Source organism: Camelus ferus, chromosome 22 (genome assembly GCF_009834535.1).
Source record: "Camelus ferus isolate YT-003-E chromosome 22, BCGSAC_Cfer_1.0, whole genome shotgun sequence".
Lineage (NCBI taxonomy): Eukaryota > Metazoa > Chordata > Mammalia > Artiodactyla > Camelidae > Camelus > Camelus ferus.
The window spans coordinates 9,113,401-9,129,118 of NC_045717.1; the positions used below are offsets into that span (position 1 = coordinate 9,113,401).

Sequence of the window (15,718 nt, forward strand, 5' to 3'; positions counted from 1 at the left end):
GATCTGAAATCATGGCTGCTTGAGGGAGAAGGCCTGAGAGTCCTGGGAATGGACAGGAAGCCTTTTCAGAGGCACTGAACCAGTCAGAATCGCAAGCACACCGGGTGGAACTGAGCTTGGGGAGGCAGGGAAGGGCACTCTGGAGAGATCGCGGTGGATTTCAGGAGTCTGTATGGACGACCCCTTATTTGGATAGGAGGATGGCGAGCAGGTGCATCCTTCAAGAACTACCCTTCTCTCCGCGCCCTGTTCACCCGGGCTAGCGCACACAGTGGTGTTGGTTTCAGGCTCACCAGCGTGACCTGCAGGGGGTCCATGAAAGGGACACTTAGGGAGGGAGGGAAGGAAAGAGAAAAGACAACAGCAGATCTCAGCCACAATCCACCGCAGACTGGGGATTGAGACAAAGAAGCTGTTGCAAGCCGTAACTTGTAACTCGGGCTAGCTAAAGTACTGAAATTTGCACCAGAGTCAGCCCTTTGGGAGTCTAGAAGTTTGACCCAAATCAGCACCGTCTGTATAATATTGTTACACCCCCTCTCCTATGTGCTGAGTGGGAAAGAAAAGGATGGAATTAATACCCAGAGACAGGAATTGCTCAGAGCCCTGGAGGCCTCCGTTGGACGTGGCCAGCATGAGAAGATGGCTGTCATCTGTGGCCTGGTGACAGAAGGGTTGGGGCTTCTGCGGCTATTCAGTGGCGCAGAGGGAGTGCTCCCCTGGGCTTCTGAGGATCATCACGCTGGGCCAAGGGGCTCAGAGGTGTGGCCCTCTCTGTTCAGCCAGTGGCAGCCTCCCCACTTCCCACGGTGACAGCAGCATCTTCCCTCTGTCCCTCCCTCTCCCAGGCGCCTCCACTCCAACCACCTGTACTGCGACTGCCACCTGGCCTGGCTCTCGGATTGGTTGCGGCAGCGGCGGACCATCGGCCAGTTCACTCTCTGCATGGCTCCCGTGCACCTGAGGGGCTTCAGCGTGGCGGACGTGCAGAAGAAGGAGTACGTGTGCCCAGGTGAGGTGGCCCCTGCGCTCTCCCCTCCCGTCGTGTACTGTGACTCACCCACCCGGGAGCTGTCCTTGACGTCACCTTGGCCTTGAACACGCACCGCAGCCCAGAGCTTGGCGTGGAGCCTCCAGTCGCTGAAAGAACTCTAGTGCACCTCCAGGGGCTGCAGAATAGAAGTCTTGGACGGGAGGGGAGCTCAGTGGTAGAGCGCATGCTTAGCATGCACGAGGTCTTGGGTTTGATCCCCAGTACCTCCATTTAAAAAAAAAAGAAGAAGAAAAAAAATTTTTAAAGGCTCTTGCATCCAGTAAAGGAAAATTCTCAAGGAACTCACTTTATGCTAAGCCTCGTAATCCATCAATGTGAGGAAGCCTAACATTCATTAGGTCCTTCAGCGTTAGCCAGACCCGTTCCTATTGCCCAGTTGCTCCTAGAAATTGGGAGACAGGCTAATGGAGGCCCCGGGGTCAGCCTGCCTGGCTGGAAATCTTAGCTCTGTCCCTTAGTGATGTGTGACTTTGGCAAGTTACTGCATATCTGCAAAATGGAAATAATCGTAGCCCGTAACTCAAGGGATGGGTGGGAGGATCAAATGAAATAATGCGTATAAAGCACTTAGCATAATACACAGCACTTGGTAAGAGCTAATGAGTGCAGTTTAATTATTATAGTTTAGTGGTCCCATGAAATGTGCTGAGCAGACATGAGAGTGTGATCTGTGGGTAACTGAAGTGTAACAGACGCGCGGATGCCCACGTGGAACAGGAGACAGAGCTGTGCTCGGACACGACCAAAGGCAGCTCAGCTCTTGAGAAAAGCTTCCCAGAGGATGTCACTTTTTGCCTTGGGTCCTAAGTGTTGCTTGCTTGTGCGTCTTTACTTTCATTGACATCATCCATTCCCGTCGCCTTCCCTTTTCCAGTGGCGAGGAAGTCGAGCTAATCTCTCGGAACACAGCCCTGGAATTGGGGGCCAGTGGCTTCTAAAGGCTGATCTTGGGGTATGCGCGTGTAGGAAGGGAAAAGAACCACAGGGAGCTTAGCTGCCCTTCTCACTTTATTTTTTTAACTCTTGCCCGTTTTCAGTTTGGAAGGTTTATTGAGCCCGCTATGCGCTAGGGGGCCCGGTACGGTCAGGCGTGAAGGCGGGCCCGCTTCTGCGCCTGGGCTACATGGCCCACATTTGGAATTTGCCTGGAATTCAACTTCATCCCGCTCTCTGCTGCTTTCTCCCACCATGTCACTACTTCATCGGGTTATTTGTTATCCAAAAACATTTTAACATGTCTCAGAGCAGTACCTCAATAATTTCCTATAGACGCCCACTCAGAAATCACTTTCCATCAAACACATAATAAAACCGTTTATCACACAGGCACCAAAATCAAATACAGTGACTGTAATTACAGTAATTATTAGGCAAAGGGTACAATAGCGGCATAAGTACCAGTGAAAGAAATAATTACAGAGTGCAGGAGTCATCCAAGAGCTCGTGAGGAAAGCTAATTAGGGAGGATGTGAAAACACACCATCATAGGTGAGTGCCAAGTTGAAAGCTACACACGGACACAAATACACTTCGTCACAGAAGCACCGAGACACTGCAGTCAGGACCTGAAACCCAGGGTGGGAAGGCTGGCCCTTCTGGGTCCTGGAGGTGCTCCAGTCTCACTCCTCCGAAAAGACTGGATCTCCCAGGTGGGTTAGTGGTTACGTAGGTGCCTCTTAACCTCCTCTGTTTCTAGCAATCAAACCCATCGCTTGTGATGGTCCCCGTAGCATCTCAAAACGAAGCCAGGTGTCGTTTGAGGGCGTGAGAATTTAATCCAGAGACTCCAGAGATGAATACACTATTAATCTCCACCCTCTTGCTAGTAGTGAGAATTTAGGGGGTAGAGGACATATTGGGGACCCTGTGCATGGGGGATTTTTTTTTTTTTTTTAGATGCTTTTCCCAGGCTCCCAAGGGTTAAAAACAGAATTCTGTGCAGGGTTACTTTCTAAAAAGTTCTACTGGTGAACTGAACATCCATGATGAGTGAAACACCACCATCATTAGTGGGGTTCAGGGGGAGCACCCCCTCTTGAAATTGCTGCCTCTTTAATAATTAGTAGAGGTGGTTGGTGAGACTGTGGTAAAAGGATGCCAGAGGAGGCAGTGTGGAGCAAGGCTCGGTCTGTGCATACGCAGGGGGTCAAAGAGAAGAGCTGTTTTCACATACTGACCCCCTCCATGAAATGCAGCCCACCTCGGAGGGTGCAGGCCCCCCCAACCCCGACGGCACAGCCCAGCCCAGCATCTGAATGAGGCAGTTCTGGGGACAGACCTGATGGCGGTGGTTTGTAAGCTGCAAAACCACCAGGGCTTGTCCCCATCCAAGCTGTTCCCCCCAGTGACTTGCAGAAGGAGGACTTCAGTCAAGAAAGGAGGGGCACGCACATCTCTTAAGGAATAGCTGTCACCTGCTTAGTAGAGAGGTAGAGATGGGGCAGCAATTAAGCTGTCCCCATGTGCATCTCCATCACCAGTGGCCCCTGTTGAGGCAGCAGAAGAAAACCTCCCTGTGCCCCTACACGGTATCAAGAAAGTCACCGAACACACGACTCCAGAGACAGGAAAGAGCTTTATCTCTCTCAGCCTGTGAGGGCCCTGCCTGCCCAAGTCCCTGATAGCTCCCTTTGAATTAAATCCGGCTGTCTGGAGCCCAGCCTCCTCTCCCCCGAAGCCCTGGCTACGGGCTCCTTATCACTCCAGCTCACCCAGAAATGTGCTAGCAGTGCACTTTGGCAAAATTCATCTCCTCTGTCAACTGTCCCCTTCTGTCGAAGGCATTTATTTTCTTCCCCTGGGGAGACAACTGGGAATTTTTCACAAGGGTGGGAGACTCTGCCTTTACTCTATTTATTATTAACAGTTTTCTATGATACACAACTGGGCTGCCTGGCTTCCTTTCGCTATGGCTGAAAGGATTTCTCTGTGAATTTGCATGGTTTTAAAAGGACAGTTATGGCCGTAGGACGGGCAGAGTCCCTGACCCAGGCTGGGGCTTTATCAGAGTTCGTACAACAGATCAGAGAAAAGGTTCTGCCTTGGCCGTAATTAGGCTCATGTTATATGAGTTGCAAGTTGTTGAAATTTTTTTCCCATCCTTACCTAAAGGGCTTATTTTGGAGTGAAAACCCTAGGATTTCTCTTCTGTGTGTCAATTTTCTGATACCTTAATCTGAGAAAGTTTCTACCAGTTACAATATGTAATTCAAGGGTATTAGCTAAATATTTGATCTCTTGAGTCAGTTATCGCTTTCCTCTGAACATCTTTGAACCTTTTAGGCCTCGTCCACTGGTTTTACATTTATCTGTCCATAGCCTTTGAATGTGAGATATCATTTCATGAAGATTAATCTTGTCTTCTGGCGGCAGGGTGTAGCTCAACTGGTAGAGCACATGCTTAGCATGCACGAGGTCCTGGGTCCAGTCCCCAGTACCTCATTAAAATAAGTAAATAAATAAATCTAATTATCCCCCCCCAAATAGAATAACTAAATTTTTTAAAAATCTTGTCTTCTAGTCAGAAGGGGCCATGTCTTACATTTTTTTCAGGTGCCCCAATGCCTGTAACAGTATGTGATCCTACTGTGGCCTCTCAACAAACATTTCCTGAGTTATTAATAAAAAATGAAATAGGTGTGTCTCCTTGGAAACAAGAAACTTTCCCCTTCTACTTCTTCTTCTTCTTCTTTTTTTTTTTTTTAATTTGGGACTAGTTACTAAGTATAAAGATAATTAAGGTAAGCCATGACTAGCCGCCCATCTCCTTAGGAGGTTTTAATTAAAACACCATAATTGGCATTGCAGGAATGAGATTATTAGGTTTATTTAGCCATTCCCCAAATTATCATGCCTGTGGTATTTAAATCACGTTCATTTATATTCTCGTCATAATTGCTCGAGTTCCATTGTCATTGCAGTCTGCTGTTGGCTTTTGAAAGGCCAGAGGCCAACAGGGATGCTTCATTTGAATACTGGAATTAATTTATTTCCACATGCTCATGAGGCCATTGGATTTTCCGACTCATGCAGCGCACAGGAAATATCCCATAAATGTTAGCTGCTACTGTGAGAATGACGGTCGGTCTTAGACTGGCCACTGCTGTGTCCGTGGGCAAGTGCACACCTCTCTCAGGGCTTCTGTTTTCCCCCCATCTCCGTGGCCCTTTCTGGGTCTGAAGTCCGGTGACCTTTCCTCACTCACCTTGGCAGACAAGTTAGGACCTTTCGCTTTTGAGGTGATGATCGTTACCGTTTTCCAGTGCGAAGGGCAAAGACGGGGTGACAGGTGGGCAGGAGCCGTGTCCCTGGTTACCACTCCTTCTTTCTTCTCTCTCAGTACTGGAGGGGGAGTTGTGCCGTCGGCAGAGAGTGGACAGTCAGTACGGCGTCCATGCTGATGACTGTGGGCGCTTGCCCGGTGAGAGGTCTAGCTGGGGACGCATTCCTGCCCTCGTGCTCACTGAGGGCCCCCTGGGCTGGGGAGCAAGCAGCTCCCTGGATGACCAGGAAGAGCTGGGAAGGGCCAAAACCTGTGCTCCCCCCGAGCTCTCCTCTGCCTTCCCTTAAGACGTCAGGCCACAGTCTGGGGAGTCTTGGGAGACACTTGAAGGCTAGGAATCTCAGCTTCCTCCTTGTCTGGCGTGGAGGTAGCTTTGGCTCCAGATGGAAATTCCAGAGCTGCAGGGATGATTAAGAAAGGTGATGCGGGCCCCCAGAGGGGAGACAGGTACTTGACCCACACTGCCGTCTCCCTGTTCCGGAAGAGGACACCCTTCCACCCCAGGGCAGTAGCATCTTAGTGCTGGAACTGCAGGAGTTTCAAGAGCAGAAAGCTCGGGCGCTTGCTTAAAAATGAAGAAAGGAAGAACAAGCCCGCTTGCACGCCTAGGTTTCTAAGAGAACTTCTTAGAAAGTAGATTACGGGGATTCTGTGTGCCGGTCCATCATGACGCTCTGTCTTAAGGCCCTTTCTCGGTCCGGGAGAGGAGAAGGTAGTACCAGGTGGCGGGCTGGCTCGAGGACCGTGAGGATTCATGAGAGTCCTGGACCCGTCCTACGTCGGGAACAGCCACGTGGACGCAGGCAGCCACACACCTAGAGAGCCGCCTTCCATCAAAGATGCGCCGAGACTCCTTCTACCCAATATGAAGCCTCCGTTCCCCTCTGTCTCTGCCTCCTAGCTGTGGTCATGGAATTTGCCGGGTAGAGCAGTTGGTGTTTCCTCACTTTGTCCCCGTTGGAAATGTCCTGTCCCCTGCATGACCCCTGCACGACCCTCTTCAGCCTCCACTTGTATGGACAGGAAAGGCCTGGAGGGATGGATTTGCTGACAGAGCTCAGTGGAGGGCCTAGGACACCTGACCGGCGCAGGTGAGCCAGGCACAGAGGGGCCCCAGGGCCTGGACAAATGGACATTGCTGTGTGGAAAGATATGGGCGTCGGGCACAAGAGTCCCGTCTCCTCTCCTTGTAGCCCCTCCGTCTCCCCACTCTGGGGCTGGTCCTGTGGACCCGAGCCCAGGGCACTCAGAACTCAGGGAGCCTCCCCTCGGGGTCCCTCTGGAGGGATTGCTCACCTCCGTAGTTTGATGGCGCTCAGTCCCCGCGTCTCCAAGGCTTCTGAGCCAGTTTCACACACGTGTTCATCCTCTCACTCGCCCAAGGTGTGTTTATGGAGCGTTTTGTGTCGGGCCCTGTTTTAGGCACTGAGGACATGCTAGTGAATCAGACAGAGAAGTCGGTGCCCTTGTAGAATTTCCCTTCTGGTCTCCACCTGTCCAGAGACAGAGGGCAAAGGGGAGGACTCCTGCCATCACAGCCATCAGAGGCCCAAAGGGAAGTGGGCTCGGTGCGTCCAGCATTGATCGGGGAATGTTTCCGAGGAAGGCAAACCCATCTTTAAACCCCATCTTAAACCTGAAGTGTTCTGTTTCAACAAGAGGGTAACATGCTCACCAAGTGCGAGTACCCGGCTGCGGGGCTGTTAGCCTGGGCGGCTGACAGAGGCTATAATTACTGCTGTTCCTCTCTGCGTAATTAAAGGTGTTGTTAGTGACCTGGTTAAGGAATCTTTTCAAAGGCTTGTTCGCCTTGACAACACCCCTTGAAGTGCAGCACACCCTTTCTTCAGAATCAGAGCCACCCTGTGAAAGACCCAGCTCGTCCCCAGGGGGACTCGAGGCTGCAACCTGGGTCTGGTTTAAACAGAATTAATTTCTGCATAGATGTCAGAAGGGGCACCTCTGAAGAAACTCCGTTTTAGAACTTCCCTGTTGCCCATGTGAGCCCTGGAACATATGTCTTTCTTCCCCTCTTTTCTGACACCACCACCCCCTCTAAGTAGCCTTTTGACAGGTCAAAACGGGGACGGCCACCCCACACCCTGCACCTTAGTGGATGGAAAGGCAGGCGCTCAGACTCAGGACTCCACGGAGCCCCTCACGTTTCCCACCCAGGAAGGTGTGGGGTGTGGGGTTTGGAGCGTCTCCCTGGCTGGTCAGGGCACGAGCCTCTTGATGGGGAGGGCCAGGCTTGGCAGTTTGCTTTGGGGAGCCCCATCTGCACCTCAAAAGCCTTGACATCTGAAGCCGTACTACTCCCAGCCTCCCTCGGAGGATGCGGGTGAGGGATGGATGCCCTGCACATTGTGAGTCCTCTTTGCTCCCTGCGAAGAGATGGAGCAGAGGAGGGAAACCTGTCAGGTGTCTTACTCCTCCTGCTGTCATTTTCCTAAAGAACATTAGTTGATCTTTAGACCCAGAAAGGGCTTCAGAAACCACGCAGTCTAAACTTCTTGTTCACTGAGATGGCAGCAGAAAAAACTCAGAGGGGATACTATCACCCAAGTTCCTACAATTAGTAACAGAGCCAGACCCAACAACAGCACAGACAACATCGCTAAGCCCTGACTCTGTGCCATGCATTCTTCTAAATGCTTTGCATGCATTGACTTCCTTTGCCTTCATGACAAAGCCATGCTCTGAAATAAGGATTATTGTCTCCCCCCCCCCCACCCACCCATTTTACAGATGGGGAAAACTGAGGCATGGGGACATAAGGATGATAGGATAGAACCAGTGTTCAAACTGAGCCAGTCGGACTCCAGAGCCCACACTCTTGGCCACAACACTCTCATTCCTGATCTGATGCTCTTACAGGCTGGCTCTCTGGGGTAAAGACATTCTTTTTCTCATTTTCTCAGAAATGTAAAGACTTTCCCCGTTTGGAACAAAGCCAGTACCACCTCTCTCTCTAAGAGAATGTTCCACTTGAGGATTTTAGTGTAAGTCATCATCTCTCTGCCATTTTCCCTGGTCTCCATTAGATCCACTAGTGTGACGCTGGAGAGTTTGAAGCCCTTGCACCCTAGACATGAATATTTTCTCAAGTGTTCCAGCTAAGAGGATATTTTTAAATTGTGTGTGTGTGTGTGAAAGTGAGGCCAAGGGGAGTAAAAAGTCTTTGATCACTGGATTGGCACTTTCTGTCAACGTCAGTGTTCCAAATTAAGCCGTAGGCATCCATTTGAGCCCTTGCAGAAGGACCACCCCCAGGTGTAAGGACTATCGAATGCAGAGAGAGGACCCTCCACTTTGAGTCACTCAGCATCCAGATGAGAACTTGGCCCAGGCTCAGTCTGTCCTCTGATTCAACCACTCTAGCAAGACTGTCTCCGGCTTCCCAGCCTCAGCTTCTCCAGTGAACAGGGGCCAAACCAAAATCATCTTGCCCTACAGACATTTTCCGTGTTTTGTGTTTTATTTGTCTCCAAGAGCCCCCAGCCAGACGTTCCATGTCTGAGCAGCGAGAAGATTTGCAGAGTTAATCTGAGTTTGATCCCAGCCTGTGGCCCTTTGCTCTGGGAGGGGGATGTGGAAAAACACTGAAATAACCCCAGCTGGCTGGATCCCCAGGTGTGGGATAAAGGTCCTGAGAAGGCCATTGGGTTGAGTTTATCTTTTGGACCATAGTGTCCACATTTGGAAAAACAACCAAGGTTTGAGATTCTTACCTCGCTTTGAAGAAATAGTCATAGCCTGAAAACTTACACTGTATCTTTAAAATGTTTGAATTTACTTTTCCCATCAGAGGGTGGATGTGACCACCAGAGAAAGTGATTAAGATTCTTGTGACTCTTTGAATCTTGAGTTAGTTTGCTAACGTATATATTTATCTTCATTTGGCTTTCTAAATAAACTCCTTCAATGCCATTTTCTTGGGGTTTTACCACTTTGCTTTAAATTCACATGGGTTCTCACCTCAAACAAAATTAAGACTCCAATGTATGTAGTCACTTGTCTTTTTTCTAATGAGATAAGTTTTATTTGCATGTTCTCTGGACATAAAAGCTGTTTGAAAAGGCCTCAGATGTCACTGCTGATGGCTGTATTGACACTTGGACAGCAACGGTGCCCCAGATGGGGAAATTCTGCCACCTTTTTTCCTCCCACCTGGCTTTGATAGTGACTTGCAGCCACCAGAGAAAGGGATGAAGGTGTGTCTACACTCAGTATCCAAGCCCCATATAAAAGCCCCAAACCCTGGGGTGTCATTCAGACGTTGGACCCCCTGGAAAAGTAGTCCCAGTGTAGGCTCTTTGCATGCTAGTGGTGTATTTTCACGCGTGATTGACTCTGAGAGCAAGTCTGTCTCTGAAAGACTGGGAAGATAGGATGACAGAGCAGGTGGAACAAGCCAAAAATAGTCGGGTTAAGGTCAGACTCCCTCCTCTTGGCTGACTGCTTAGCCAGCGGCAGCTCTGTCTCCCAGATGAGGGGCGATGTCAGCTGGTGGTCATTTTTCAGGTAGCTGATCAGGTAGCACTGCCTCCTTGGGAAGCCAGGTAAGGGGCACGGAAGCCCCGGCGGCTCCTGACACTGACATGAGCTGACCATCGTGTTCTGGCCCCACAGGCCCCCACTCGGAGCCTCCGTCCTGCAACGCCAACTCCATCTCCTGCCCCTCAGCCTGCACTTGCAGTAATAACATCGTGGACTGTCGAGGGAAGGGCTTGACGGAGATCCCCGCCAACTTGCCGGAGGGCATCGTCGAAATGTGAGTGCCTGTCTGCCTCCCTCTGTCCCTGGGAGCTCGCCTCTGGGGCTCAGCCAGCACCCCCCACCCCCACCCCGCAGGCTGGCAGCGTGCTGGGCCGGTGCAGCTGCCTGTTGAAAACACTCAGCCACCTCTTTGCTCTCCTCGCAGGCCTTCCCAGGTACGATGTGCTCAGGGTATAGACGCTAGAGCACAGTCAACAAACGGTGGCCCGTGGGCCAAGTATGTCCACCACCTGCTTTGGCAAATAAAGTTTTACTGGGACACAGCCATGCCCGTCCCCTTATGTGTTGTCTCTGGCTGTCCTTGTAAGGCATTACTGAGTGATGTAACGAAGGAACTTAAACCCACCAAGCCTCATAGATCTCCCGTCTGGCCCTTTACAGTGTTGGCCGGTCCCTGCCCCAGAGTCCCCCGTGATTATATCCCTTCCGTGTACCAGCTGTGTGATTAGGGGCAAAATAATTGCTCTCTTTCATCTCTAATTTTCTCATTTACAGTAATGTGATAATTACAGTATAACTCAGCGGGTCATTGTGAAAACTAAATGAAATACTGCATGTAAAGCATCTAATTCAGTCCCTGACACGTGGGCAAGCCTTCTAGAAAGTGGTGCTGGTGCTGGTGGAAAGTATATGAGTAATGAACTGACTTCGGAACTACCGTTATCCAAGCAAGAGGTTGCGCTCTTAATCATGTCAAATCAGATTATTGTCACCTAGATTGGACCTTTAGGTAACGAGACAAGATTGTGCGTGTCCATGTGTGGGCACAGATGTCCAAAATTCCAGTCAAATTTGTTTATCCATGGAGCTCAGTTTATCCACTCTTCGTCATACGTTAGAAAACGACCAGTGTCTCGTTCTGGGTTGAGTGGAGAGTCAGTGAACACTGACCTCAAGGTCACTCTTCAAATGACAATAACTGTTTTCATCTTCTACCTTCACCTTTCAACGGCTTTATTAAACACCTGATTAGATGGAACCCCCTCCAACTGAAAACATCATTAGATAAAATCTCTCCAAATAAAAGATACTGTATACATTTCCCCCCTCTCTCTGCTTCATCTCCTCCTCCCCCTTCTCCCCTGCCCGTGCTTCCTCCTCCCCCTCGGCCTCCTCCTCTCTTGTTCCCAGTGCATTCCAGTAGATGACCCACTGACTCTCTCATTCATTCAACAAACAGCTGTTGTGAGCCCACGGTGTTCCAATCATTGTTCTGTGTTTAGGGAGCAGCAATGAACAAAATAGACAAAATTCCTGCCTTTATGGTGCTTGCATTCCAGTAAACAGAAGAACACAATAAGCAACCCAAAGTAAATTGGGTAATATATTAGAATATGGCATGTTCTGTGGAGAAAAATAAAGAAGTGAGAAAAAAGACAAGTGGATATCTGGAGGAACAGTATTGCTGATAGCAGGAACAGCATGTGCAAAGGCCCTGAGGTAGAACTATGCCTGGTATTCCAGAAGTCCAGTATGGCCGGAGTGGAGTAAACACAAGGGAGAATGTTAGGGGTTGAGGTCAGAGGGGTAGTGAGGGGCCAGATCATGGGGGTATTTTAAGGACTTTGGTTTCACCTTGATTGAGATGAGAAGAAACATATAACTTAACAACAGGGGAGCCTTGGTTTCTCCTTCCTTCATCTGCTTTGCCCGCGTTTCTCCGATTTCCTTATCAACTTTCTTCCCCAGCCCCAGGGGACACAGTCTGTGCCTCCACACTCTTCCGGTAGGCAGGAGCTAGTCAGCCAAGTGTTTTTTTCCCCTGACATCAGTACCTTCTATGCTTTCCTCCATCGTCATTCAGTCCTCAGTTTACTTTCAACAAGAACCAACCATGAATTCCCTTCGTGTCTTACCATGATTCGCCTTCACTCCTCGTCTTCCATTGCTCTAGCCTTGGAGAATCCTTCTTGTCCTGGAGCTCACTCAGACCGCTGCAGCACTCCTGCTCAGCCCCTCCATGCCCTTCTTCCACCCTCTCTCCCTGTTCCTGTCCCTCCTCACTTCCCTTCCACACGCTTTCCCCTTCTCTTTTTTCTCCCTCCTTTAATCCATCCCCTCCCCCCCTTTCCCTCCCCCCATCCATGGTCTTTCCACTTCCCTCAACAGTTTAGTCTCTTTCTCCACCCAGTTAACCCTGTGCTCCTGGTCACAAGACCCTCCCACCTCCCTCTCCATCCATGCCAGGACTCTGGTCCTCCCAACATGGATGTCAAGACAGAATTCCTGCCAGCGTTCATCTCATTTCAGATTCCCATACATCACTGCTTTCTTTCTCTGCCCCACCTCCTTCCTCTTTCCCTTCGTCTGCCAGGTTTTCTCTTTTCTCCTTGGCCGCCACAGACTGTCGCTTGACCAGGTCTCAAACCACAGCCTGATGGAAGAGGCCAGTCCAGTAGTCAAGCTGGAACCACTGACCCCCCACCTCAGCCCTGATTCTGGAGCTCTGGGCCTGCCCGCCCTCCTCTCCTGCTCCAGCTCCCTAGACCCCCAGCCTGGGCCCCACAGGCACACAGCGTGGGGGTCTGGGGGACAGAAGTGGCAGGCGTCCACATCAGAGGTGGGAGGCCAGATCATACCTGGGTTCTCAGGCTCACGCCTGGACACTGAACTTTAACAGGAACGTTGACAAGCGACACTGGTTACTTCTGCAGGGCTGTCTACTAATTACTGAGTTTTTCCTTAAATGAGGTAAAGTAAGAAGAACAAGCACAATGTGATGTTTTTTCCATTGAGCAAAATTATTCCATTTAAAGAAGTGTCCTTTATTTTAAATTTCTAGTCTTCCTTATTCTGTTGTCAAAAATACTCTTCATTTTATAAAATAATGGCCACTGAAGAAAGAATATGTGTGTATTACAAATATCTATTTAATTACACTGTACTTACTATATAATTATAAATATATGTCTGTATATAAATACATGTTACGTATGACAGACACACAGAGATTGCCTTAACTGGCAAACTAAGAGGTCTATAACCAACTCGCCTGTGAAATCTTAGTCTGGAAATGGCCAACTTAGCTGGAGTGCTCCTAAATATAAGCAGCAACAAACAACCACCAGCGTCTACACGACCAAGCCGAGTGTAGACCACGGATTCAGGCAGACCCACATTCGAGCTCTGGCCCTGCCTGTTAGCCTTTGGCAAATAACGTTTCTGAGTCTTGGTTTCCTCAACTGAAAAATGCTCAGCACTGGGTCTGGCACGTAGGAGATGCTGCAATAGGATTAGCACTGATTATTATTATTGTATTTTTTTTTATTTTGGCGATGGTAGGGAGGTAATTAGGTTTATTTATCTTTAGAGGAGGGACTGGGGATTGAACCCAGGACCTCGTGCATGCTAAGCACGTGCTCTACCACTTGAGCTACACGCTCCCTCAGCACTGGTTATGACTATTTTGCTACGACTGTTGCTTCTACGGCCATCACTCTTGTTAGGTGTGGTGAGGGGGGTCAGAGACCACATCACAGGAGCTGGAGCCTCCTGCACCAGAGACCCCTCCATAAAGCCAGGTCAGTTCTTTGAAAGTTAGGGTTGAGAGAAGAGGTTCGAGGACAAGGCTCGCCACTTGTGTTGTGAACTGAGCCTGCAGTGGGTCATCTTCGTGCAGACGTGGAAATAAGGCTGCCGCTGCTTACCGGGCAGCCCCAGCCCACCAGACGGATTGCCCAGGACTTCTCTTCCTGTGCTTGCCCCACTCTCCTCTGTGCTAGAATGAAGCTGGGACATTGAAGCAGATGAGGCAAGACTCGCTGGTTAGATGCTGGGTGGGAGTGACCTCTAAGACAGAACTTTGCAGAGGAAAACTGCTCATTCATTAAGGCAGCAAAGCCCGTGCCTGGGGATCTGTGCATTGGCCGAAAAGTCTTTAAAGCAACTGAAATTCATCCTCTATCAATGAGAGAAGGCCAGCAGATGGGGGAGGTTGAAAGATGAGAAAGAAGGAGCCGAGAGTGGAAACTAGGTTGCACCCTAGGACACAGAGGATGTGTCTGATTGATCATCTCAGAGACATCTGAGTGTGACTTCTCTTTTCACCGTCTCGAATTCCGCCTCATGTCTATGGCCGTGCACATAATCCCAATTTCTCCTTTCTCCTTAGGGAGGCTTAGCGTCTTTTTAGGCTCTCCATTCCCTACACGTGCAATCCTTACGTGGTAGTGATGCCCTTAAACCTTGGGAGGGGTTCTGCACTCCCCAACATTTTGAGGAAAGAAGGGCTATCTCTCATGCAAAACAAGCTGGCAGTCTCTGAGATTTTTTTCCAAAGCCAAAGCAGCTCAGAGAAGCGTGCACTGGTCTCCCCACATAGCAGAGCCAATTCCTCTAAAAATAGCTTTCTTCCAGAGAACCCACAGCGAGACAATTCACTGCAGATTTTCCTCGAAACTGAGCTCCCACCAGCGGCACTGTTCTTGTTGCTCCCTCTCGTTTCTCTGAACCCACTCCAGCCTCCAGCAGGGATAGATTCTGGGAAGAGCCAGAGGCCCACACATTCTTCTGTTCGGTGATCCTCGGTCCACCCTCCTGGGTCCTCAAGGCTCAAGAAGGGCCATCTGTATGTACCTAGAACCTCTTCTCAATCTCTGTTCCATCCTCTTCCATTTTTGCTCTATACCCTGACATAATGTTGTCCGGTGTCTCATGCGCTCGGCTATATGAGTAAATTTAGTTGATGGAGGACATCTGTGGGTGGGCTCAACTGTCAAGTCATACATGAAAGCATCAAGGGAAAAGGCAGCCCCAATTTCCACCTAGTGTCCCCTCAACCCCACTGTGTATCTGGGGTGGGGAGATAAGCAATGATTTATCCACTTAATAAAGCAAATATGCCCCATGACCCTGGTCATCAGGGGATTTTTAAAAAGAAAGAGACGTTAAAAAAAAAAAAAAAAAAAAAGCAGCCAAAAGAACAAAAGGGCTGGAGGGCTCTGGAAATCGTCTTCTGGGGTTCTGAGCACCCCAGGCTTCTGAGGGACTGCCATGTGGAAGGAGGGGCACTCAGGGGGGTGGGGGCAGGTGGGAGAAAGGGGAAGCCGGTCAGGCAGCAGAATAATTAAGAACGGACCCTCGGGATAAATAGTCCCAGGTCTGAATCTCAATTCTGCCGCTTACTTTGGGTACCTTTCTTGACATCTCGTGCCTCACCCAGTTCCCATCTTTGCAAAGTAAGGCTCCTCGTACCTACTAGAGATTCTCCCGTGAAGATTGAATAGTAGAACGATTGTGTAGAAAGTCAGCGCAATGCTTGCCAGCTCCGAAAGGGAATCCAAAAAGGAAAAGCGTGTGCACATGTCACACACGTGATGGGGTAGAATGCCTTTAATCTCAAGTTCTCATATTAGTCTTCATTCATTTTTTTTTCCTAAGTTGATGACAGAGATTTCTCTGTGGAGGCCTCTGGGAATATGCCTATAATAAGAGGAAAGATGACTCTGGGTCCGCACCTCTGTTTTTCCATAGGCAACACCAGGTACTCTGCAGAGCTGGTTAGGAACACCTCATGTCACATATGCCCTCGTGCCTCATCTTTGTCATTATTATGTTAATAGTGCTACTTGCTTTGTAATATTGTTGAAGGGGTAAAATGAGCC

At 49.6% G+C, this 15,718-nt stretch overlaps 1 protein-coding gene across 1 annotated transcript in view; it reads left to right on the forward strand.

Annotated features, from left to right (window-relative positions):
* Positions 1-15,718, forward strand: part of SLIT3 (slit guidance ligand 3) — a 583,256-nt gene that overhangs the window by 448,367 nt on the left and 119,171 nt on the right. Inside the window, exons 8-9 of the mRNA XM_032465125.1 lie at positions 849-1,012; positions 9,969-10,110. Of these exons, the coding sequence (XP_032321016.1) occupies positions 849-1,012; positions 9,969-10,110 (306 nt within the window). The remainder of the gene's footprint in view (positions 1-848; positions 1,013-9,968; positions 10,111-15,718) is intronic.